The 26,439-nt window shown below is 41.0% G+C and overlaps 1 protein-coding gene across 1 annotated transcript; it reads left to right on the forward strand.

Annotated features, from left to right (window-relative positions):
• Positions 1–1,018: 1,018 nt before the first annotated feature.
• Positions 1,019–26,439, forward strand: LOC110088341 (T-kininogen 1). Its single transcript, XM_020810563.3, has 14 exons — positions 1,019–1,348; positions 2,238–2,345; positions 6,663–6,744; positions 12,483–12,631; positions 13,560–13,667; positions 15,738–15,819; positions 17,087–17,235; positions 18,030–18,137; positions 19,196–19,277; positions 20,355–20,497; positions 21,898–21,999; positions 25,302–25,403; positions 25,816–25,909; positions 26,068–26,439. Exons 1-14 carry the CDS (start codon positions 1,157–1,159, stop codon positions 26,235–26,237), a joined length of 1,671 nt encoding a protein of 556 aa, XP_020666222.3. The 5' UTR covers positions 1,019–1,156; the 3' UTR covers positions 26,238–26,439.

Below are 26,439 nucleotides of genomic sequence, written 5' to 3' on the forward strand. Positions count from 1 at the left end.
CTTTAGACAGCTGATCGGTGGTTCACAAACTGGTTTTCCTATGGCAGATCTTTGCTAGATGATGATTCTTCCCCATTGGAACGCATGAAACAGGTTTCAATGCATTCCAATGGGGAAATGCTTTTCGCTAGACGATGATTTCACTAAACAGTGATTTCAATGGAACGCATTATCATCGTCTAGCGAGGCACCACTGTAACACTAAATTTATTTAACTGTAGTTCTTATTGCCAGTGGAACTGCCAGATATTATACAGCCCTTTTCTGCTCTCTGTCTGAGAAGGGTCCAAGACCAGAGTGGCAGTATTTTGCTCACTTTTATTCTAGTTGCTAGCAATTTCCATGGAATCAGAGCCTGCTTGTTTCCACATCTCCATAAGGCAGTTTCTTGGGTCCCTCTGCCATATGGCTTGGCAAAACCATATATTCTGGAATGTGTCTGGGTAAAGGGAAGAGGGGACGTGGGTACTGGAACAGCTTCTTAAGTCCCATAATTCTTTTTTTTCTAAAATGCAGCACCTTGGGTCATTACATACTGTATATAGACGGGTGGACAGAAATAACAATAGATATGCACACTTTCATAACCTGTGGCCTCCCAAGATGTGGTTAGACCACAGTTCCTCTCAGTTTTAGCCATCATCATCAATGGAGAGGGTGATAAGAGCTGCTGCTCAGTAACGTCCATAAAGCCACAAGTTGCTCAACTAAGATGAGGAGACGGCCAAAGGTTCAGGTTTTGCCTTCTCTGTATTTAATTAAGGGATGAATGTTGAAGTCAACATTATTATCTCCAAATTCTGTATGTTCTCAACTTTACAAAATCAGAACCAGGAAAGGCAGTCTACGTTTTGTCCCTGACGTTCTGAGGTTAATCCTGTAACATGAACATGAGGTGTCCTAATGTCCGTAGGGTTTATTTTTTTTAAGCAGGTGTTTAGATGAACTCAAACTGTTGTTTGCTCTGTACACAGAATATGGCAAAAGTTCACTGGGCCTCGTTGCCAGTGTTCAGTTTATTTTTCTGCTTGATTATTTAAGAACATTCGTCTGTTCTGTGTCTGCCCAGAAAAAAAAATCCTCGTTAATCTTGTGAAGAGGACTTCCTCCTGCCTTTTCAACTCCTGGGTCTGAGAAGGAGCTTCTCTAGCTAGAGATGGAACTTCTTATCCTCCTGCTGCTCAGCCTTTCTGGTAGCCAAGCCGTTCCTCTCCAGGGGGAAGCGGTCGGCTGTGATGACCCTGAAGTTTTCCATGCAGTAGACCTTAGTCTGAAGGCATTTAACAGAGACCTTTTCAGTCATGGCAATCTCTTCGCTCTCAATGTGATTCTGGAAACTAATAAAACAGTAAGTATACTTTGCAACACAACAAAAAAAGGGCACATGCTTCTATATAAAGAGCTGGGAATGGTTCAGAGGAAAAAAAATCAAACATTTCAAAAATAATGGCTCCCTATGAAGGCCAGGTTCATTGTTTCCAAGTAGATTCCAAGATGAGGGCTGCAGAATCTGCTCAGAGATGGTGGGTTTCAGATTCCATCTCTAGCAAGGCAGATTAGAATGCCCAGGACCTGCTTACTGACAGCTTTTTATCTAACAAGCTTGAGGCCTTCTAGACCTCATTGCCAGAGGTGAAATCCCACCATGCGCTTGATATGTAAAGAAGGCAGAGGCTTGACTCAAGCAAAGTGGGCTGTCGTCATATCTCATTAGGGGCTTAATTGGTTGTTGTTGGTTTTCCGGGCTATTTGGCCATGTTCTGAAGATTGTTCTTCCTAACGTTTCGCCAGTCTCTGTGGCTGGCATCTTCAGAGGACAGGAGTAGCACTCTGTGCCCTGGTGCAGTTTGCTTGGGAGGGGCTTAATTTGGAGTCATATGGAGAAAGTTGTTGAACATTTGACAGGAACTCAGCCTAACATCTGTACCTTCAGCTTATCAAAATGACTCTCGTGATTGCCTGACTAGGACAGCTGTCAAAGCACAGTGTCCCAAAAGTGTGTGTGGGGGGGAGACTACTGGTGTTCCTTCCATGCTTCAGCGGAAAAGAGTTTTTCCAACCGCAGATGCTCCCAGGGCTCCATTCGTTTGTGACTGTAGGAACGGACTTCCTTTGAAGCCATGTAACACACCCTGAAAGGCACCATTAAGAAATCCCTTTGAAAACCTTTGAAACAATTTGTTCCTCCAGCTCTTACCTGCTGAAATCAAAACGACTTACACAAATATCTTTTCCAGGCAGGCCCCGGTAAAACCTTCTTTGTGAAATATAGTGTATGGGAAACCGCTTGTGCTAACAGAAGTATCCCCTGGCAGAACTGCAAGTTCCTTCCACCCTCAGAAGGAGTAAGTATCTGTAACTTCTCTTCTTCAAAATAAACGTGTTTATAAAAACTCACCAAGTGTGGGATTGGGGGTTGCGTGGTGTGCATCCTGGCATTGTATGAAAATATAACAAGCATATGGGAAATCTATGTATATTGGCATCCATCAAATCAGTGCTTCCCAAGCTTGGTTCCCTGGATGTTCTTGGATTAAAACTCTCCAAAGCCTTCACTATTAGCTTTGTTGGCAGTGGTTTCTGGGAGTTCCAGTCCAAGACCACCTGGGGATCCAAGGTTAAGAATCACAGATCTAGATCAATATGTCAGATCCCAGGTAAGGATGTGTGAATGCCCCAGGACTCCTACAGAGATTTATAGACCTCCTCAGCAAAGAACAGAAGCCTATGGTTTGTCATTGCTGACATTATTCCAGTAAAGGGTTAATCCCAGAATAAAATCAGATAATCATTGACAAGCATTCCCAAACTCATTTGGATATTTAAGTAAAAATATTTTCTTTGTTGCATTAATTTCTAGGCAATTCCAAAGCTTTTCTGTCTATCAAGCTTTATTTAGTTACTGTACTTTATTTCTGAGTTCCATACTTCAAAAATAGCAAGTCCGAAATATATTGAAGACAGTCATGGAATTGTAAGAAGAATTGTAGGCACAAAAACTTAAATCCAAAAGTCTTGCAGCTATGTAAATTGGCAGCACGTGACATAAAATCCCAAATCTTACATTTATGAAAGTTGAAGGCATTTAAATACAAAGCTTCAATTGTAGTTAAAAGAAGATTCATATAGAATAAAGGACCTTATAGCTCAAAAAGGCAGATAGTATAGGTATTTCTTTTTAAAAAACCAAAGGTCCCCTAAAATATTATAAACTATAAAAGCTGAAAAGGCCTTCTTAAAAGTACATGAAGATTGTAGCTCTGATCATCAGCTTCTTATAGCAAAACTCAAGCTTAAACAGAAGAAAGTCGGAAAAACCACTGGGCCAGTCAAGTATAATCCAAATCAAATCCCTTATGAATACACAGTGGAAGTGAAGAACAGATTTAAGGAACTAGATTTGGTGAACAGAGTGCCTGAAGTACTATGGGTGGAGGCCCGTAACACTGTACAGGAGGCAGCAACAAAAACCATCCCAAAGAAAAGGAAATGCAAGAAAGCAAAATGGCTGTCCACCGAGGCCTTACAAATAGCAGAGAAGAGAAGGGAAACAAAATGCAAGGGAGATAGGGAAAGTTACAGAAAATGGAATGCAAACTTCCAGGGAATAGCAGGGAGAGACAAGAGGGCCTTCTTAAATGAACAGTGCAAAGAAATAGAGGAAAATAATAGAAAGTGAAAAACCAGAGTTCTCTTCAAGAAAACTGGAGATATTAAAGGAACCTTTTGTGCAAAGATGAACATGAGAAAGGACAAAAATGGTAGGACCCTCACAGCAGCAGAAGACATCAAGAAGAGGTGGCAAGAATACAGAGAAGTATTATACCAGTAAGATCTGGATGTCTCAGACAACCCAGACAGTACGGTTGCTGATCTTGAGCCAGACATCCTGGAGAGCGAAGTCAAGTGGGCCTTAGAAAGCATGGCTAACAACAAGGCCAGTAGAGGTGATGGCATTCCAGTTGAACTCTTTAAAATCTTAAAGATGACGCTGTTAAGATGCTACACTCAATATGCCAGCAAGTTTGGAAAACTCAGCAGTGACCAGAGGATTAGAAAAGATCAGTCTACATTCCAGTCCCAAAAAAGGGCAGTGCCAAAGAATGCTCCAATTACCGTACAATTGCACTCATTTCCCATGCTAGCAAGGTTATGCTCAAAATCCTACAAGGTAGGCTTCAGCAGTATGTGGACTGAGCACTCCCAGAAGTACAAGCTGGATTTTGAAGGGGCAGAGGAACTATAGACCAAATTGCTAACATGTGCTGGATTATGGAGAAAGTCAGAGAGTTCCAGGAAAAGATCTACTTCTGCTTCATTGACTATGCAAAAGCCTTTGACTGTGTGGACCATAGCAAACTATGGCAAGTTCTTAAAGAAATGGGAGTGCCTGACCACCTTCTCTATCTCCTGAGAAAGCTATATGTGGGACAGGAAGCAACAGTTAGAACTGGATATGGAACTACTGATTGGTTCAAATTTGGGAAAGGAGTACGACAAGGCTGTATATTGTCTCCCTGTTGATTTAACTTACCGTATATGCAGAATACATCATGTGAAAGGCAGGACTGGAGGAATCCCAAGGCAGAATTAAGATTGCTGGAAGAAATATCAACAACCTCAGATATGCAGGTGATACCACTTTGATGGCAGAAAGTGAGGAGGACTTAAAGAACGTCTTAATGAGGGTGAAAGAGGAGATCACAAAAAAAAACGGTCTGAAGCTCAACCTCAAAAAAACTAAGATCACAGCCACTGGTCCCATCACCTCCTGGCAAATTGAAGGGGAAGATATGGAGGTGGTGACAGATTTTACTTTCTTGGGCTCCATGACCATTGCAGATGGTGGCAGCAGCCACAAAATTAAAAGACACCTGCTTCTTGGGAGGAAAGTGATGATAAATCTAGACAGCATCTTAAAAAGCAAAGACATCTCCTTGCCAACAAAGGTCCGAATAGTCAAAGCTATGGTTTTTCCTGTAGTGATGTATGAAAGTGAGAGCTGGACCATAAGGAAACCAGACCGATGAAGAATTGACGCTTTTGAATTGTGGTGCTGGAGGAGGCTCTTGAGAGTCCCCTGGACTGCAAGGAGAACAAACCTATCCGTTCTAAAGGAAATCAACCCTGAGTGCTCCCTGGAAGGACAGATCCTGAAGCTGAGGCTCCAGTACTTTGGCCATCTCACGAGAAGAGAAGACTCCTTGGAAAAGACCCTGATGTTGGGAAAGTGTGAAGGCAGGAGGAGAAGGGGATGACAGAGGAGGAGATGGCTGGACAGTGTCTGCAAAGCAACCAACATGAATTTGACCCAACTCCGGGAGGCAGTGGAAGACAGGAGGGCCTGGCGTGCTCTGGTCCATGGGGTCAGGAAGAGTCGGACACGACATAATGACTAAACAACAACATCTCTCATTTCTGTGTTAAACCAGGAAGATATTGGGACTCCTCATTTTGTGGGTCCGGGTCCTACTGTGAGCTCTCTTTATCTATCATATCACTCTTCTGCACCCTCAGATAATATGTATACATATAGGCCAGAATCCTACTGAGATTTCATTTCAAGTTAAAGGACTTGGTGTAAGTCACAGCAGGAAACTGTGGATAATTAACAAGGTGCCAGTCATATGCCTGGTTGCATGACTGGCATAAAATTAGGTAAGTACCAACCATTAGGTATAGAACTTTTTTGATTGTTTTACTATGAATCCTATAATTCTCCATTCCGAGAGTTCTGCCTGACAGATCCATACCCAGAGACACTTAAATGTGGCTCACCTGGAGCTGCCCTATTGATAGCTAGGAACTTCCCTTCTACACAGGAAGTTTGGATGGAGGCAGGCTGCAAAGCCTTCCCAACTAGGACCTTTATCCATGTGAGCCGTGTATGTAGGCGTGTCTGTGTCAGGTGAAAGATGCAGAATGGAGAATTGCAGATTTTTAGACCAAGAATAATACAGTGATACCTCGATTTATGAACTTAATCCATTTTGGAACGACGTTCGTACATCTAAAAGTTCGTAAGTCAAAGTACCACTTCCCATTGAAATGCATGGGAACGGAATTAATCCGTTCCAGCATTTCCAAAGGCAAAAAGGCAGGGGGAAAGGGCTGGAAATTCAAATTTCCCACCCTTTCTCCCTGACTTTTTGGCTTCGGAGGTCTCAAACAACTTCCTCGATGTCAGGGGGAAAGCCCCTTGAGACCTCCAAAGGTGCCAATCGCGGCGGCGGGGACCCCCAGGGAGGTCTCCCAGGACTTGCCCACCACCAGGGAAGACCTCCCTGGGGGTCCCTGTCACCGCGATCGGTGCCTCCGATGTCGGGCGGAAAGCCCTTTGAGAGCTCAGAAGGCAAAAAGGCAGAGAGAAAGGGCTGGAAATTCAAATGTCCACAAGCCATATAGCCAGCACCTTATTAATCAGCTGTCATCTGATGTTGTGACTTACCCGAGAGAAAATCTCAATAGGAAGCAGGTCAGATGGTCTTTATTGTCCTGTGTATTTGTTTGTATGTTACCCGTAATGCATTGATTAACCATCATGCCTTTGTATGTACCTAAGTACTAGGTTAATAAGTATGATGTGCTAGTTAACATATTGTAAGATAACATGTGAGTGAAGCAGAAAATGAAAACTTACCTTTTCTTGCCCTTCCTTTTAGGCCAGAGGCAAGTGTGAAATTCACATTGATGATACTACAAACTCTACCAATATTCTTGGAATTGGATGCGGACTTGTTCCACGTATGCACATGTTACATTAAAACTTCGTAAATGCTTTGAATGGGAAAATAGCCTCTAGGGTTTTGTTTGTTTGTTTGGTATGTTCGTTTGTGGTTTTTTGAGTTTTGGACTTCAGTTCCCAGAATTCTCCAAGGATTCCAGGAATTGGAGCTCTGAAGCATAGCCTCTCTTTTTCCCACTAAGAGCTTTTGAGTAATTTATCCGCACCATTAAACTCCTCCGGCCTTCTGGTTTCCTGCTGTTGACTTCTTGTTAAAAATGTTACTGGCAGCAATAAAAATTAGAGGACCACAGTGTCAGGACCAAATCTCCCTAAGGAGCATGGGTCCTTCAGGCAGACAGTTCCACAGTCACAAATTTACCACTTTACACTGGGGCAAGTCCTCAACCTTCAGCAGTGTGTAGCATTTGCGCCTGTTATAAGCCTGACCTTAAAACAACACTTTACTTTTACTCAGTACTTTGCAAGTACAGTAACATGGGCCTTGCGATTCCTTAGAACTCACAACAGCTCCGTTAATTAGGACTTCTCTGGTAGCTAGTCAATGGCCTTTATTACTCCACTGGATTTAGACGAACCCTGCTGATCCAAGAGACCAGTCCTCAGTATAGATTTTTATAATTATTTTCTATTAAGAAAATATAGTTTCATAGAAACAGTTTGTTTTTGCTCAAGCATTAGCATAAAGACATGTACAAAGGACTACCATAGTTAAATACAACAACAAATTCCCATTAAAACAATAAACACTAAAACTGGGGTAAGGTGGGCTAGCCCCACTTCCTCCTTCTCTTACCTACTGTACATTCTCTTTCCTTCAAGCTACATAACACCAACCATCAAGAACTTCTCTCAGGCAAAAGTTCTCTTTCACACCATGATGGTGATGTCTCTCACATAACCCATCGTCCATTTTTTTACATTCCTCTGATCTCCTTCTTCATGACTGAAAACCAATTAACTCAAAGAGGCGTAACTGTCCGATCTGCCTACAATTCTCATGGAGATACAGGTGGTTTATCTCCGTTCTAATTAGAAAAGAATCTTTTGGGTCTTTGCGCTGGGCCTCTTTGTCCTTGCATCCTTATCAGGTTTCATGCTGTGCCAACTTGGCTGTATTTAAGAAAAACAACCTCTCTGCCTTTCTTTTTTTTCTTTTTTTTTAAAGTATTTATTTAAGAACAGGGATGGAAAGTTCAGAAAATAAGGGTGGAATAGGGAAAAGGGCAAAAGGTTTGGGGGGATAGGAGAACATAAAATATACCATCATCCAACTAATTCATATTACAAATACAAATCAACTTTTTGCTTTTTCACCGTTTGATTACCCTCCTGCTTTTATCTTATCATTTAATTTTAGTTTTATTCTGTGTTACTCCAACACTGTCTGGTAGCTGCTGCCATTTATACCATAGATCCCATCGTTCAGTTTCCTTTTGAATTAAACAGTCTTTCAGCCCATCTGACAAAATATCCCTTTTTTCGACTTCCCATATTTTCACCATAAGATTCTCTGGTTTCAGTATCTCTACTTCCTTAAGATTTTTAACATAATGCTTTTTAATTTTGGAAGCTGCATAGGTCACTGGGTAACTCTCTAGCCCATTTATGTTACTTGGAGTCATGCCTAATACAGACGGTTCTAAAGTTTATACAGCTTCATTTGAGGTTTGTTTGGCATCTACTGTCCCCTCTTTCATCCCTTTCATCAAATCTTCTATTTTGCTAAGATTTTCATTCGCTTGCTGAAACCCTTTTATTATTATCCTATGAATATTAATCTGCCATTCCTTTTCTATTTCTTGTACCACTGTTCCGAAACTTTGGGATTGAACAGAGCCAGTCTCCATTTGTTCTCTTGAATTTCTGGAGTCCATCTCAGGCTTTGGGGTTTGTATAGACAGTACTATACCCTTAACTGCAATAATCACCCCTTAAATATCCTTCCACAGTTTCCACAATTTTATCAACAATCCAAACCACTCATCATAAACCTCCCCTTAGATCTCCCTCCAATCTTTATCCAAATATTATAATGTAAGATTAACTTTTAACCCAGCAAATACAGAGTCAAATAGAACTGTGGCACTGTTTTTTTTCCCTTCTTCTCCTGAGTTCAGCAAGTTCTATTATCAGGCTCACACGCAGTCCGCAATCCAACAGATAAAACAGCAATCACCAAGTCTCAAACTGTCCAGTAGTTAGTCTTTGAAGCCCGTCTTGCGATCTTCATTAACCCCTCGATACTCCTTAGTCCAGTCGACCACGTCAGCTCCTTTCTCCCGAGAACCAGCAAATTCTATTATTTACAGTTCACAAAATCCAGGGGAAAGCGAAGAGAGACGTGTCCCAGCTAAACTGCATTCACCACCCTCAAGTCTCTTAAATCCAGTCAGATGGTGTTAGTATCTGGGATTCTTTTCCAAAAACGTAAGATTTATTTTTCTGTCTCAGACTCTCGGCTTTAGAATCAGCCTGGTGTTTTAAGAGTTCACTTGGAGAAGCTTTGGTTTCGCTTTTGAGTCAGACTTCTTTCAGCCAAATATTTTCATTCTTATTTTCAGCTTAATGAGGCCGTTTCATAAATCAGAGGCTTCGGCTTACTTACTTGTTATATATTATTAGTTTATATTGATTGCTGTCCTCTTCCCCAGTAAAGGGTTCCTCGCGGCTCAGTGCCAAAAATGCCGCCCACTCCAGTCCGTGCACGGTGATTTCTTCAGAAGGAAAAAGTCCGGGTCTGCCTCCCATTCTTCTCCTTCTGCCACTCACCATTTGCTTCAGAGAGACTTCTTCTAGACTCTCCTTCAATCCCCATTTCAAAAGGGGGATCCCGGACCAGAGGGTTCCAGTTTTTCCAGAGAGCTCTTCTCTGGAGTTGCTGACAGCACCGCAACAAAGCCCCGCCTCCCTCAACCTCTCTGCCTTTCTAACATTCCCATGTCTTCAACCCCCTTTTTCTTTTAAAACCTAACAAACTCTATTTTCTTTCATGCTCATTGACTACAAGTCCCACTCTCCTTCAATTTCTGACTGCAAGTCCCACTCTCCTTCGATCTCATGCCAAAGGGCTAAAGCATTTCTCATTGTGAAGAAAGGGCTCAGCTGGCCTATGGCAGAACAGTAGAAACACACTTGTTTATGCTGAACAGAAGTGCAAGCTCCCAGGTTTGTGATTACAGCTTTCAGGACTCCTACACAATGGAAATGCACCAACGAATTTACCCTTTGTGTATTAAGTACCAGAGTCACTTCTGCTGTGATGGCTCTCTTTCCTATTTCTTGCATTTCAGCAAGTCTTAGCTCAAGGCTGGAGGACGTGGCCTTCAAGATTGTGGTGGACAACAATCCTATCCATTAGCCATTTTTTTTCCTGGGCCTGATAGAAGTCAGATCCCAAGAACATCTGGAGAATCATAGGGCACGTACCCCTGCCTTAACATATCTTTCCCCGAACTGCCACCTGCGTGGCGTATTGGCCCACAGCTCTCACCTCACAGCCAGCATTGCCAGTGGCTATGTGGGTTATTGAGAATTTTTAGTCCTGTACTTCGAGATAGTGTGAGGTTCGGAAGCTGACTTCAAATGACCTCAAGTCAATGTAAATCAGTCTGGCAAACTCCCTGCCCACATACTTTTTTCTTCCATTCCTGGGGATTCTACTTTTTTAGCATTCAAAGGCATTAGCATTGATTGAGAAAGTGTGATCACTTGAGCCAATGCAACCTGGTTGATCAGGTGACTGGGAGCTGGTTTTTGCAGCTTCCTCATTCAACAAAGAGAGGAAGCAAAGACAAACTCACAAGGTTGTCAGTTCCCCTCAGCCAAGCTACCTTTTGTTGTTGTTGTTGTTATCATTAAGGATTGTGCCAGAACTGGTATGGTAGAACACCTAGGAGGCCAAGAGGGGAGAGGAAGAAATTAATGATATGTAAGTCATTGCTTACAAGAACCAGCTAATGGAAGTCCATTTGGTTTAGCTGATGAGAGAAGTCGAGATAGTTAGAAGAGGAAGTTCGCAATCATCCATTGTTTGCAGCTTATTAAGCTGTGTAGTTCTGAAGGCTCAGAGTGTTCAGCCTGGAGGCAGGCGGTGCAGCATGGCCTCTCCCAATTTGAAGAGATGCTTGTTCAGCAGGCTGAGGCCAAGAGGCAGTCCCAAAAGCAGCAAAACCAGGGAGCTGGACAGGGGACAGATTGAAGTTGTCTTCAGTGTGGAATGGATAGTCACTCTTGAATTGGCCTTCTCAGCCACACTTGAGACTGAAGGAAGCCTACTAAGCTAGTTCTGCTATAGGCATGCTTTCTACAAATCTGGATGGATTTAGCAGAAGCTGCCTTAACAGGATACAAACAAAGGTTGATTTTCTATTTCCTCCTCTCTCTGGGCTGATTTCTGTGTGGTCTGCTAAAGCAAATCCATCCAGGGAAACCCAAATTCCTGAGTACAAATTCATAGCAGATCAATTTGTATTTTCCCCCACTATGTAGTCACCCTGTTACTATCCAGCTTTGCTGATATAAGAGTGGAGGGATTGCTATGTTACTTGGTGTTTCTGCTTGAACCCAGCACAAAAGCCGTATGCTTCAACTAAAAGTTAATGGATAATTTCCTGAGTGCCCACAAGCCCTTTATTTATTCAGGAGAGAAGAAACTGATTCAGAAGAACTCACAAACCTGCCTTTTTATAAAAGCCAATTTTGTTTCTTTTTCTAGCAAACGTTTTAACACAAACAAACACTTAAGTAGAATTAATATAAGACGAAGATCCAGTTAGTGAACATGTGGTGTTATAATGGATATAAAAGATGCACTTATTTTTCCGTATTTAAATATAGATAAATAATATAAAACTCATTAAGTCAGTAGCTTTTAAAGAAAAAATATATTAAATGTTTTATAGATGGTATATAGCTCCCACAAAACTAGCCAAAATGGATATTGGAAAAGAGTTGAAATGCTTTTGCAAGAAGTTTTAGAGATTCCGATAACTGTAACCCCTGAATTTTTTCTTCTAAATATAATCCCAGATTCAATAGACTCAATGAAAAAAATATTTAGTTATCCATATCCTGACAGCTGCAAGAACTCTTTTTGCTAAATATTGAAGGATCCGGAGAATCTATCTCAAGATGAGTCAGTATCAAAAATCCTGGATACAGTGGAAATGGACAAACTATCAAAATGGCTAGATTCAGCAAGAAAGACGAATCATGAATATTGTTGGCATAAATTTTACAATTGGCTTAGAAATAGAATGCAAATTAATATTTGATCATTGAAAGTCTAAGATCAATTTAGAAATAGAATATATATTATAAAGTAGTTACACCGGAAACATATGTATCTTTGAAATGTAATAGATAAGAATGAATACAGTGGTGCCTCGCAAGACGAATGTAATTCGTTCTGCGAGAACTGCTGTCTTGCGAAAAAATGAAATTTATTTGTCTTGTGAGACATTGCTCTCGGGGGAAAAACATCTTGCAAAGCATGGCCACAGAAGAAACCATCTTGTGAGGCACCATAACGTTCACAAAAACCAATTGTCTTGCGGGTTTTTCATCCCGCGAGGCATTCGTCTTGCGAGGGACCACTGTATTGTAAAATGTGTTGATTTGCAACCCCTGTTCAATCCCATGTCCCCTGTCCCCTATCCGTAACCTAACCTATTAAAAAAAAGATGCACTTAGATTTTGATAAAACCATTTTTTCTCTCTTTTTTTCTTAAAATAGCCCCACTTTGTGTTGGTTGCCCCGAATCAATTCCAACTGACAGTAAAGAGGTGTACGAACAACTACATGCAGCTATGGAAAGGTTTAACAGAGAAAGTGATGAAGCCTTCTATTACAAAGCTGTCCGTGTCACAAAAGCCACCTCTCAGGTTTAAACTCTTTGTTATTGTTCTATTTCTAGTCAAGCAAATCAAGTAAAAATTATTCTCCAAATCCATTTGCGTATCTCACAAGGGATGTTACAGGGAGAAGAATAGTCACATCAGATGCACCTGCGTGCTGATCCATCAAGTCACAGAGCAGCCCTGGCTAGATTCAACAGACCACACACTTAGCACATTTTCTGAAGAGGTGCCCCTATGGTGGAAGATTGTTGTAGCATAAGATTTTCCTTATCTGCATGTCACGCACTTAACATGCTTAGTTTGGGAGTTGGTAATTGGCAAGTAGATAAATAGGTACCACCACAGTAGGGAGATAACAGTGTTCTGTGTCTAGTTGCACTGGCCACGTGACCACGGAAGATTGTCTTCGGACAAAACGCTGCCTCTATGGGCTGGAAACGGGGATGAGCACCCCGCCCTAGAGTCGGACACAACTGGACAAATTGTCAAGGGGAACCTTTACCTTTACCTAATTGGGAGGAAAGCATGTTAAAGACTACTGAAAATTGTATATCTAGGGGAATCCCACCGTGGAAGGGAAAAGTGATTAATCACAGGTAATACATATTCCCTTTAATATTTAGTTTGTCTCCGGGCTTATAGTACACAAAGATTTCCTTTCTAATCTGAATGATACACCTTCAAAATGCTAGGTTTCACAGTATTTCAATAATAACAATACTTTGTATTTAATAGAGATTTACAACAGGGTGGGCCAAGCACAAGCGGGAGCTTACACATCCCTGTAAAAGTTAGAATACACATTACACATTTCTGCATTTACTTGTCACCGGGTCACTAGCTAATTTAGCCAAAGAAAAGAGATTTTAATACACTGATTGTGTCACTCTAAAACTACCATTTTAAAAAAAAATTAAAAGCAAATGTTAATCAATTTCTGCTCACATTTCAGGTGGTGGATGGAGTAATTAATCGAATTACATTCAGTATTAAGAAGACAAATTGTTCCAAGGCTGAATTTGACAAACCAAATCGTTACTGTACTGCTATACAAAAAAGTGTAAGTTCTCCCAATAGTTTCCTCCAAGAAAAGTACCTTCTTTTGAAGGTCTAAAATGAATTTAAATTTAGATTGTTGAGGATACGCTGTACCTTTAAGCATGCATAGCAGACGAGGGCAAAATGCGGGCGTCGAAAAACGCAGGGAGATAATCTCTGGTGGCCGCTTCTGGGATTGTATGTTCGAAATAGTTATAAAAAGATAAAGGACAAACCCGGGAACACTTTTCGTGCTGACTAGGACCAATAGGAGAATGGCATAAATCAGGAAAAAAATGTACACAGAAATCCTGTAAAAGTCAACTTTGAAAGCAACAGTTAGTCGGTCGACATAAGTAAATTTGGTGTTACTTGAATACAGTGGTGTCCCACATAGCGACGATAATCCGTTCCGGAAAAATCATCGCTATCTGGAAACATCGCTATATGGAAGTAAAAACCCCATAGGAACGCATTAAACTCCATTTAATGCGTTCCTATGGCGGATAAACTCACCGCTAAGCGGGAATCCTCCATAGGGCCGCCATTTTCGCCCCCTCGGTAAGCGAAGAATCTGCGCGAAAATGCTGCAGGTGGCCATTTTCTTGATGCGGTGGCCATTTTGGAACCACCGATCAGCTGTTTACCCTATTTAAACATCGCAATGCGATCGCTTTTGCGATCGCAAAATCCACATCACTATGCGGATTCATTGTTAAACGGGCACTCATTATGCGAGGAACCACTGTACTAGTTACCACACTTATATTGTGAATAGAAGTTATGTACTTATAGATACTGTAACTGTATTACAGATACTGTAACTGTATTACAGATACTGTAACTGTATTACAGATACAGTGGTGCCTCGCTAGACGATGATAATCCATTCCACTGAAATCGCAGTTTAGTGAAATCATCGTCTAGCGAAAAGCATTTCCCCATTGGAATGCATTGAAACCTGTTTAATGCATTCCAATGGGGAAGAATCGTCGTTGTCTAGCGAAGATAGGCCATAGGAAAGCCGCTTTGCAAACCACCGATCAGCTGTTTAAATAGCTGTCTTGTGAAGCTCAGGTCCCGAAAACACCCATTTTGCGAGCACGGAGGGAGTTGTCAAAATTGTCATCTAGCAAAAATTGGTTTGCGAAGCAGGGACCAAACATTGTCCAGCGAAATTCCCCCATAGGAATCACTGTTTTGCAAATCGCTATAGCGATCGCAAAAAGTCAATGTCTAGTGAAAAACTGTCATGCGGGGGAACTGTCTAGCTAGGCACCACTGTAACTGCATTATAACTAGTTATTTCCATGTTCTAGGATGTGTGCATAGGGATAGAGGAGGACGGAAGGGTGGGATGAGCTGATCTGTTTTTGCCTCTGGCCCTGGGCTAGTTTTGTCCATCATCATCATGTGGTCCCAACAGATTACCTTACGCATATATATCCCATGCCGTTGTATTCTCTTTTGAGATATTTGTCTTGGTAGAGACCCAGTAGGAGCGTTTGAGGGCAAAGGTAAATAGGTTTTCCCAGGAAGGTTATGTTGAATGTAAACCATCCCTGTTGCCACACAAAGCATTTGAGTTTGGTTTGGCTTTGAATGGGTGAATAAGAGCCATTAGCTTTACCAAAGACCTGCTGCTGATGGGAGGAAGGATTCCTAGAACTCCTCTGTGGACATGGATCAATCCACGGGTCAGCATTTTCAGACTCTCCTGGAGTGAGGCTGGTTATGGGGACAATGTCTATGAGAACCTGCAGCTCCAAATTTACCTCTGCCCATGTTCATAATGGATTCCTTATCCGAGGGAGAGCAGGAAATACTAAGCACTGGTCTTCTTGAAGAAAGGCCTCAACTGGTGGGGACTGAGAGTTGCGAAGTCAACATCCATGTGCATCACCACATGGCAGTGCTGGATAAGGGCTTCAGGGAATTCCAGTCCAAAACAAGAGGGCAACATTTCCAAGTTCAGCCATGTCAACATATAAACACTAAAAGCTGCATTCACTTGTGTGATCAAGATTCTATGGTTGCTGCTTCTTTCTCCCTGCTCCCCCCTCCCCTTGACACGCTTCTTGTCTCCTTTCAGGACAAAGGGACGTGTACAGTCAAGGTCCATATGGACAACAGAAAGAAACATCATCATACTGACCAGCACTGCAAGCTCCCAGGTTTGTGATTACTGCTTCCAGAATGCTTAAACACTGACAGTGCACTAGCAATTTCACTCTTTACATATTCCGTTGTGGGGTCACTTTTCTATTTCTAGTATTTCAGAGAGTCTGAGCACAGGGTTCGAGAAGATATGGCCTTTCAAAGTATTGATGAACAACAATTCTTACTGAATGCTGCTAATTTGGAGGCAGTTGATTGTCCAGGGTTTCACCTAAAGTTAGAGGAGTCTCCATAGAAAAATAATTGGTCTGGCCTTGGGGTGGACCCATTCAGATTATTTTCTGTTGACAACATTTTTCTTCCATCCCTGGGGCTTCTACATTTTTTAGCAATCAAATGCATTAGCATTGTTTTAGCCAGTGAGATAGCTTCCGCCAATGCAACTTCATGGTTGAATCAGTGACCAGGAACTGGCTTTTTCTCAATCAAGAAAGAGCAGAGGCAGAGCAAAACTCCCAAACGTGTTCCCCTCAGACAAGCAACTTTCAGTGTTGTTGAGGATTGCTCCAGAACTGGTACACTATAGTACCTAGGAGATCAGCAGAGAGGAAGAAATTGGGGATCAGCCCTTGTTTACAAGAACCATTTGATGGAACTCCATTTGCTTTAGTTGACCAGACAGGAGTCAGCAGAGAAAAAGACAGAGAGAGAAAGCAAAGAATGTTGGCAATCATCTGTTGTTTGGAGCTTGTTAATATAGCCATACCTCTTCAAATTAACTACAGCAGAAGCTGTCTTAAGAAGATGCAAACAAGGGTTGACTGTCAATTTCTTCCTCTCTCAGTGCTGATTTCTGTGTGGTGTGATAAAGTAAATTCATCTAGGGAAACCCAATGTCCTGAGTAAGAATACAAAGTGGATCAATTTGCATTTTTCCCATTGTGTAGTGATTTGTGCTCTTCAGCTTTGCTGATAGAGGAGTGGGAGGATGGGTTTGCTATGTTCCTTGGTGCTTCTGCTCCAAACCAGCACAGGATCCATATGCTTCAACTAAAAGTCAATGGAGAGTTTCCTGGGAGCCCACAAACCCTTCATTTATAGAGATGGAGAGAGGCAATTGATTCAGAAGAATTCATAGACTTGCCTTTTAATAGTATTTTGATAGCCAACTGTGCTTTTTGCTAATATAGCAAACAAACATACATACAAACAAAGACTTAAGTGGAATTAATCTAAGGCAAGATATAATGGCTATAAAAGATGCACTTACTGTAGATTTTGAAAAAAATCACTATTTTAATTTGATTTTTTTTCTTAAAATAGTCAAGCTTTGTCTTGGTTGTCACAAACCGATTCAGACTGACAGTGAAGATGTGGAAAAAATACTGGATGCCACTATGAAAAAATATAACTCAGAAAGTAATGATGCCTTCCATTACAAAGTTGCCAGCGTCACAGAAGCTACAGCGCAGGTTTGAACTCTGTTGTCCCTCTTATACAGTATTTCAGTCTAGTTTAGAAAGTCAAGTAGGACCAACTCTTCAAGCTAAATCTGAATTATTTTACAGATCTTTTTGTGTATCTCTCAAGTGATCTTAGAGGGCCAGGAATTGTCACATCAGGTACACCTGTGTTGATCCAGCAAATCACACAGCAGCCCTGTCTGACTTACAATGGTCAAACTAGACAACATGCTTGGCGATAAAAGAGAAAAAAATTACTAAAAGCTGAACAAATAGCCAGAAACAGAAAATCCACAAATCAAACAACCAAAATTAAAATAATAAAAATAATTAAAAATAATGCACCCATGGCCGGGACCAATAAAGATATTCTTCCTCCAGAGTTTTGTTTATAATGTCCCATAACTTACCCAGAACAACATTATTTCATATTTGAGAAAATGTGCTTCACCTTTCAATAGTACAAAATTCAAAAAGTTTTGCCAAATTTCATCGAACTTTTTTTAAAAAGTTGTGAGTTATTTCCTCAGGAATCTGTTGCTTACTCAGGATGTTTCTGAAACAAAGCTTTACCAAAACATTTGAGAAGCTTCATTACTCCTCCATGTAGTCACCTCAAGCACCTCCCCCCCTCACATCCCAGTAAATGTTTGAGCACACATTTCTGCACCCACCTCTCACAGAGTCACTGGCTAATTTGACAAAGGATAATAGATTTAAATTTTATACTGGTGGAATTACCCTGAATTCACTATAATAAAAATAAAAGTAAATGCTAATCAATTTTTCTTTTACAAATTCAGATTGTGAGTGGAGTAAATTATCAAATGGAGTTCATTATTAAGAAGACAAATTGTTCCAAGGCCAAATTTGACAAGCTAGAGGATTCCTGTATTGCTGCAGAAGAAATTGTAAGTTCTTTAGAATTGTTTCTTGCGAGATAAATACCTTGCCCCCCCCCCCAGCCCTGTGCACACTTGCCTCTCAAGCCTTATTAAGTTGAAAAAGAATCTTGGGTGATAGTGGTGTCCACTCATCATCTTGCCTACTCCTCTCTTTACTCCATCCTTCAATCCTTTTTCAAATTCTAAAATCACTGGCTGGATCGGGGCAAACATGCACTTTGGTATAAAACGCAAGGGCGGACATCTTTTCCTGTATAGTGCCAAACCTTTCCAATGAAGATAAACCCCATATTGTTGTAAGTGATTAACTGTCATTGGCCATGGTCTCCCCAAGCCTACTCCACTGCAAAAAGCGAGAAATTGCTCACATGTGTATCTGCGCCTGGTACTGGAAGCGATGGCTAAACTGATTGCCTTGTTGGCCTCAATCTTCCAGTGCTCCAAACCTCCAGAGGTAATGCCAATGAGAACTAATAGGGAAATGACACAAGAACAGGAAAAAATAGGAAAAAAATGACTCTAAAATGCTGTAAAAGGCAACTTTGAAAGCAAGTAAGTATTGCTCAGTAGACATAGAGTAGAATCATAGAATAATGGAGTTGGAAGGGGCCTATAAGGCCATGAAGTCCAACCCCCTGCTCAATGCAGGAATCCAAATCAAAGGTAGTTGTCTAATTTTTTCTTGAAGGCCTCCAGTGTTGGAGCACTCACCACGTCTGAAATTTTGAATTCAAGAGGTGGTGAATTTACCTCTGCCCATGTTCAGAATGGATTCATTATCAGGGGGAGAGCAGAAAATAGTAACCATTGGTCTTGAAGAAAGGCCTCAACTGGTGGGTGCTCGGGGTGGCTAAGAAAACATCTCTGTGCATCGCCACATGGCAATGCTGGATGAGGGATTCTGGGAATTGCGATCCAGAAAATGAGAACAACAATTCCAAGTTCAACCATTTCAACGTGTAAACACTAAAAGCTGTATCCACTTATGTGATCAAGATTCTATGGCTGCTGCTTCTTTCTCCATGCTCCCCCCTCCCCTTGACACACTTCTTGTCTCCTTTCAGAATGATTATATCTGTACAGTCAAGGCCTACGTGGACCTCACAAACACACTTGTTGATGCTGACCTGAAGTGCAGGCCCGCAGGTTTGTGATTACCGCTTCCAGAACTCCTAAACACTGGCAGTGCACTAGCAATTTCACTCTTTATGTATTCCATTGTGGGGTCACTTTTCTAGTATTTCAGAAAGTCTGAGCACAGGGCTGGAGGAGATGTGGCCTTTCAGATACTGATGGACATTTCTTATTGAATGCTGCTAATTTGGAGGTAGTTGATTGTTCTTCCCCAGGGTGACACCTAAAGTTAGAGGAGTCTCCATAGACAAATAATTGCTCTCGTCTTGGCGTGGTCACATTCTATATTATTTTCTGTTGACAACACAACATAAAAGTCAATGCAAATCAGCCCACCATCCTCCCCGCAATCTGAACATTTTTCTTCCATCCCTGGGGCTTCTACCTTTTTGGCCATCAGACACATTAGCATTGGTTTAGCCAGTGAGATAGCTTCAGAGAGAGAGAGAGAGAGAGAGAGAGAGAAGAATGTTGGCAACCATCTGTTGTTTGCAGCTTGTTAATATAGCCATACCTCTTCAAATTTGAATAATGGCAACAGAAGGTGTCTTAAGAAGATACAAACAAGGGTTGACTGTCAATTTCTTCCTCTCTCTGTGCTGATTTCTGTGTGGTGTGATAAAGTAAATTCATCCAGGGAAACCCAATGTCCTGAATAAGAATTTAAAGTGGAACAATTTGCTTTTTTCCCATTGTGTAGTGACTCTTACTCTTCAGCTTTGCTGATAGAGGAGTGGGAGGATGGGTTTGCTATATTCCTTGGTGCTTCTGCTCCAAACCAGCACAGAATCCATATGCTTCAACTAAAAGTCAATGGAGAGTTTCCTGAGAGCCCACAAACCCTTCATTTATAGAGATGGAGAGAGGCAATTGATTCAGAAGAATTCATAGACTTGCCTTTTAATAGTATTTTGATAGCCGATTCTGGGGTTTTTGCAGGTTTTAATACAAAGTGTAATTAATCTAACGGAAGATCCAGTTGGAGTACATATGGACTTATAACGGTTATAAAAGATAAACCTAGATTTTGATAAAATCCAATTTTTTAATTTAAAATTTTTTTAACTTTAATTTTTTTTTTCTTAAAAGTTTGTCCTGGTTGCCCCATACCAATTCAAACTGACAGTGAAGAGGTGAAGGATCTGTTGGATGCAGCTATGAGAGAGTATAACTCAGAAATTGATGAGAACTTCTATTATAAAGTTGACCATATCATAAAAGCTACATCCCAGGTTTGTGCTTCGATGTCATTGTGATATTTCAATCTAGTTAGGAAAATCAAGTCAAAATTAGGTCAGAATCTTTACATTGAATTTGAATTATTCTCCAAATCTATTTGCATATCACACAGGTGACGTTAGAGAGCCAGTAATAGTCATGTCAGATGCACCTGTGTTGATCCATCAAGTCAGTGGTTCTTAACCTTTGTTACTCAAGTGTTTTTGAACTGCAACTCCCAGAAACCTCAGCCAGCAGAGCTGATGGTGAAGGCTTCTGGGAGTTGCAGTCCAAAAACATCTGAGTAACAAAGGTTAAGAGCCAGTGCATCAAGTCACACAGCAGCTCCGGCCGAGCTCAAAAGGTCAAACCAGACAACATGCTTGGCACATTTTTAGAAGTGACACTTCCCCATGTTGTAGAGGCTTGTAATTGCTTAAAATTTTCCTTATCTGCATATCTTACATTTAGCATGCTTACCGTAGTTTTGCAGTTGCTCCTTGAAAAGTAAACATGAGCTTAATGTCAAAGACTGCTGAAAACTGTATTCCAATTCTGTGGAAGGGAAAATGGGCAAATATATATTCTCTTTAATGTGTTGCTGGTCCTTAATCCCACAATACATCTAGGTTTGCATTCAAAACCTTAACGATGCACCTTAGAAATACTATCTTGCTAGGTTTCAGAGTGTTTCAATAATAATAATAATACTTTGCACTTAATAGTGTTTTACAATTAGGCAAAACACAAACTGGAATTCACACACCTCTGTAAATCTGAAACATACATGACTAAAACAGCAACGTCTACACTGGCTCAGGCATGTTATAAGAATGGCTGACAGATTCCAAAATAATCCAGCCTGTATGGAGAATTAGTGCAGGGAAAGCGCCCCAGAGGGGGACCACAGCTGCGATACAAGGAGATCTACAAGCGGGATCTGAAGGCCTTAGGAATGGACCTCAACAGATGGGAAATCTTGACATCTGAGCGTTCAGCCCGGAGGCAGGCGGGGCATCACGGCCTCTCCCAATTTGAAGAGATGCTTGTCCAGCAGGCTGAGGCAAAGAGGCAGTCCTGGAAGCAGCAAAATCAGGGAGCTGGACAGGGGACAGATTGCATTTGTCTTCAGTGTGGAAAGGATGGTCACTCTCGAATTGGCCTCCTCAGCCACACTAGACGCTGTTCTAAGACCTCTATTCAGAACACATTACCATCGCCTCTCGAGACTGAAGGATGCCTACTAATGTTAATCTGAATAAACATACACCTTTCTGTACGCTCCTTTCACAAAAATCACTAGCTAATTTGACAAACGACAATAGATTTTAATTTTATATTGATGCTGCTGCTCTTAAACTGCTATAATAAAAATTAAAAGTAAATGCTAATAAATTTTCTTCTCAAATTTCAGGTGGTGAATGGAGTCATTTATCGAATAACGTTCATTATTAAGAAGTGTGTCACACCGAAATTTCACACATTGAGAAATATTTGTTTGGCTACACATGAAAGTGTAAGTTCTTTGGAATAGTATCTTCCTAGATAAGCACCTTATATTAAAGGACAATCATAAATTTAAATTTGGATTCTGGAGCATGGTGATGATATATGTAATCCTTTCTGAGAAATTCATTTTTAATCCATATGATGTCAAACTTTGAGCTGAACTTTTTCCCAGCACAATTCTATACATCTCTTCTCAGTAAGTCCTGAGTGCATTTAATAGGACATGTTAAACATTTACTGTGAATGTTCATAGTAGGGGAGGGCAAAGTATAGGCCTTCTGATGCAACAATAGCTCCCATTATCCCTTGACATTGGCTGTGTTGGCTTGGGCTAATGGGATTTGTAGTCCAACAACATCTGGAGAGCCACACTCTCTAAAGCCCTGCTGTATTAGATTGTAACCACAGTCCCTTGGTTTAACTCTGAGCTCTGCTTTTCTAGCAGTGTTTCTAATTAGACAGTCACCATGTGCTGCTTTAATTTGTCTTCCCTGCTGTCATTTGTTGAACTAATTTTGTTCCTACATGAAGAAAAAGCACATTTGAACCTAAGCAAAATATAATTTTGCAGGCTATACAAGATGCTGTATTTTTGTGGGTTTGAACACAGCAGATTATGTAAGGTAAAGGTAAAGTTTCCCCTTGACAATTTTTGTCCAGTCGTGTTCGACTCTAGGGGGCGGTGCTCATCCCCATTTCCAAGCCGTAGAGCCAGCGTTTTGTCTGAAGACAATTTTCCGTGGTCACATGGCCAGTGAGACTTAGACACGGAACGCTGTTACCTTCCCACCGAGGTGGTCCCTATTAATCTACTCGCATTTACATGCTTTCAAACCGCTAGGTTGGCGGGAGCTGGGACAAGTGACGGGTGCTAACTCCGTCGTGTGGATTCGATCTTACGACTGCTGGTCTTCTGACCCTGCAGCACAGGCTTCTGCAGTTTAGCCCACAGCGCCACCACGCAGATTATGTATGAATCTTAAAAAGCACACAAATTATCAATAATATTCTCCCTTGATAGATATGTATGTGCCAGTAGGTAAAATAATCATTCAGTCATAGAAAACTTTAAGAATGTTTACTTAAAGATATGTTGAAGAATAAACTAACAGTAACTGAACATTTTAAGTAGCATAGATTTGGTTTGTGCTTGACAGATGTCTCATAACAGTTTCAGAACATTTTATCAGTTTCCTAACATCTTCTTTAGAAACATACTAAGAGCAGATGATGTTAGTACAGTGGAACCTCGACTTACGAACGTCCCTACCTATGAACATTTCGACTTATGAACTGCTCCATTCGCAAAATTTTGCTTCGACTTATGAACCGCTCCGTTCACAAAATTTTGCTTCGACTTGCGAACGGAGCTTCAACTTATGAACAAAAAAGTGTTCTGTTTAAAAGGTGTTCTCCTGCCCTTTTTTAAAGCTAAAAGGTGCTTGGTTTTGTTTAAAAAGTGCTTGGGTTAAAAGGTGTTCTGTTTAGAAAGTGTTCCCTCCCTCCTCCCTGCCCTTTTTTGACCTAAGTTCATCTTAGGTCAAAAGAAGAAAAAAGAAAAAATTATCCCCCTAGTGGTAGAGTACAGATTAACCAGCTTTGCATTAGTTCCTATGGGAACTAATGCCTCTACTTGTGAACAGCACCTCTAGATAAGAACGAAAAATAGGCAGAACGGATTACATGGTTTTCAATGCATTCCTATGGGAAAATTTGCTTCGACTTACGAACGTTTTGATGTACGAACACAGTTCCAATACGGATTAAGTTCGTAAGTCGAGGTTCCATTGTAGTAACTTACCCTTTTTCTCATATTGGACAGTTATCCCTCTAAGCACCTGTTGGCTGATATTAGACACAATCTGATTGGTTACATATGTTCTCTTGTAGAAATAACACATCCATTCTTGTATATACATATACAGTGGTGCCTTGCATTACGACATTAATTCGTTCCAGCGAAATCGCTGTAGAATGAAAATGTCGCAATGCGAAATTAAAAAGCCCATAGAAATACATTAAAACCCGATTAATGCGTTCCTGTGGGCTTGAAACTCACCGTCCAGCGAAGATCCTCCATAGCGCAGCCATTTTCGCTGCCTGTGTAGCGAGGAATCCATCCCAGAAAACAGCGGGGAGCCTTTTTTTTTTAACCCGGTGGCCATTTTGAAACTGCCGATCAGCTGTTTTAAAATCGTCATTTTGCGAGAATCGGTTCCCGAAGCAGGGAACTGATCATCGCAAAGCGAAAAAACCCCATTCAGACCATCGTTTTGCGATCACAATTGCAATCGCAAAGATCATCGTAATGCGGTTTCGTCGTTAAACGGGGCGCCCGTCTTTTGAGGCACCACTGTACAAGCACATGCATATACATTCTGGGTTGCCTAATATGCACAATGTATGGTATGTGATCCTCTGGATCCCTTTCACTGCCTGGACTTCAATGTCTATTTCCTTTACTAAAGACTATGGGTTGTAATGTATAGATTTTTCTTGTTTGCAATGTTAGCTTCACTGGTTGTAACAAGCTTTAGTGCATTCAATATTTTCAGAATATTGATTCCTCAATATTTGTCATGAATTGTTTTACACGCTGCTCAGTTCCTAATTTACTTAATGTTAAGTTATAATTAGCATTAACTATAACATTAAGATTAAAATGAAAAGATGCCACAGTTTTAAAGTTTAAGAAATTTTTTAATGAAATTTTACTCATGCTGTGCAGAATTTATGTCTGGAACCTATAAAAGAAGCTGTTTATAAATATAGGTTTCTTTAAAAAGAAACAACAAACCAAATTATAATCTACTTCTATATACAGTGGTGCCTCGCATAACGAGCACACCGTTTAACGATGAATCCGCATAGCAATGTGGATTTTGCGATTGCTAATGCGATCGCATACCGATATTTTATCGCATTGCGATGGGGGAGCAGCTGTTCGGTGGTTCCAAAATGGCCACCGGAACACCCAAAATGGTTGCTGGAACACCCAAAATGGCCACCAGAACACCCAAAATGGCCACCGGAACACCCAAAATGGCCACCAGAACACCCAAAATGGCCACCAGAACATGGGGAAACATCGCAGAACGGTGAGTTTTGGGCCCATTTGGAACTTTGGGCTTTTCCGTTCCGTTTAGCGATGTTTCTCCATAGCGAAGGTTAATCCAGAACGGATTAACCTCTCTATGCGGGGCACCACTGTATAAAGCTCCCAATGTTCAAAACAAGCACTCAAATAATTATATGTCATATTTTGTTTAATTGTTACTATATATGGATATGTGCTCAATTTTGTTTTAGGCACAATTTTCTGCCAAATGTGTTCTCGTTGCTTTTAAGGAAGCTGGGATGGATAAATTTGACACTCAAATGATATGTGCAGATGAACGACATGAAAAAGCGGTATGGTAATACACCTCTTCCCTCTTCCCTCTTCCCTCCTCTAGATACTGCACATAATAATTGCCATGTGCCGTCCAGTCAAAACTGACTTGTAGTGACCCTAAAGGAGCTTTCAAAGTGAATGAGATAATGAAAGAGTGGTTTTGCCAGTTCCATATTTCCAGTAAATTTCTATGGCTCTGTCTCTGTCTCTGTCTCTCTCTCTCTCTCTGTGTGTGTGTGTGTGTTTGTGTGTGCGCGCGCGTGGAGAGAGAACAAGTTTTTTTCTGGTCTAAGCTGATTGGAGAGTGATTTTTCTTATTTTAATTGCTATTTCATGTGGAATTATTGCATGATATTACAGAGCCACAACTCTCAGGGTGTGTTGGAAAACTACAAGGAAGTAAGTAAATATATTATAATTGCCTTTCAGATGTTTTTAGGTAGACCTCCAGGTTTTACCCCTTTCCGATTAGCTAGGATGAATGAAGAGGTACCCGCTACGGAAAGCGAACATGAAACTGGAGGTGAGTTAAATCATAGTTTGGGGGAGTCTCAGGAAGATGTAAAGGAGAAAGAAGATGGCATTGTAGCAATAAGACCAAACAAAGATTTCCTGGGGTTGCCTGTTGATCTCCCATCATCACCAACATCTCTCAGCATGTATTGTCTCTCTTTGATACAGTGCCACATCTGCCAGAACCGAAGTGTCCAGGAAAACCCTGGGAACCTATCGTAACTCCTGACGTATCTATTGAGGAACCCGATGACTTGGGCTATAAATACTTTCTGCCTTTCCCTGGTGAAGAAAGCACCGCTGGATCCCAAGAAATTGCAACAACAGTGGCTCACTGATCCTGTGGAGATGTTGATCTGGCAGGTGGTTTTTCCTTTGGAGGTTTTGATCTTGAGGATGCTCTCTCTTAATTAAAAACAAAATTAAGTAAACATGAAAAAATGTGATGTAACCCAACCTTCCTCTTCTGTAATGCAGCTGATTTGACTTCACTCTCTCTTCATAGTCTATTGAAAATAAAAGCCGAGCATCAAAGAACAA

Source organism: Pogona vitticeps, chromosome 3 (genome assembly GCF_051106095.1).
Source record: "Pogona vitticeps strain Pit_001003342236 chromosome 3, PviZW2.1, whole genome shotgun sequence".
Taxonomy (NCBI): Eukaryota; Metazoa; Chordata; class Lepidosauria; order Squamata; family Agamidae; genus Pogona; species Pogona vitticeps.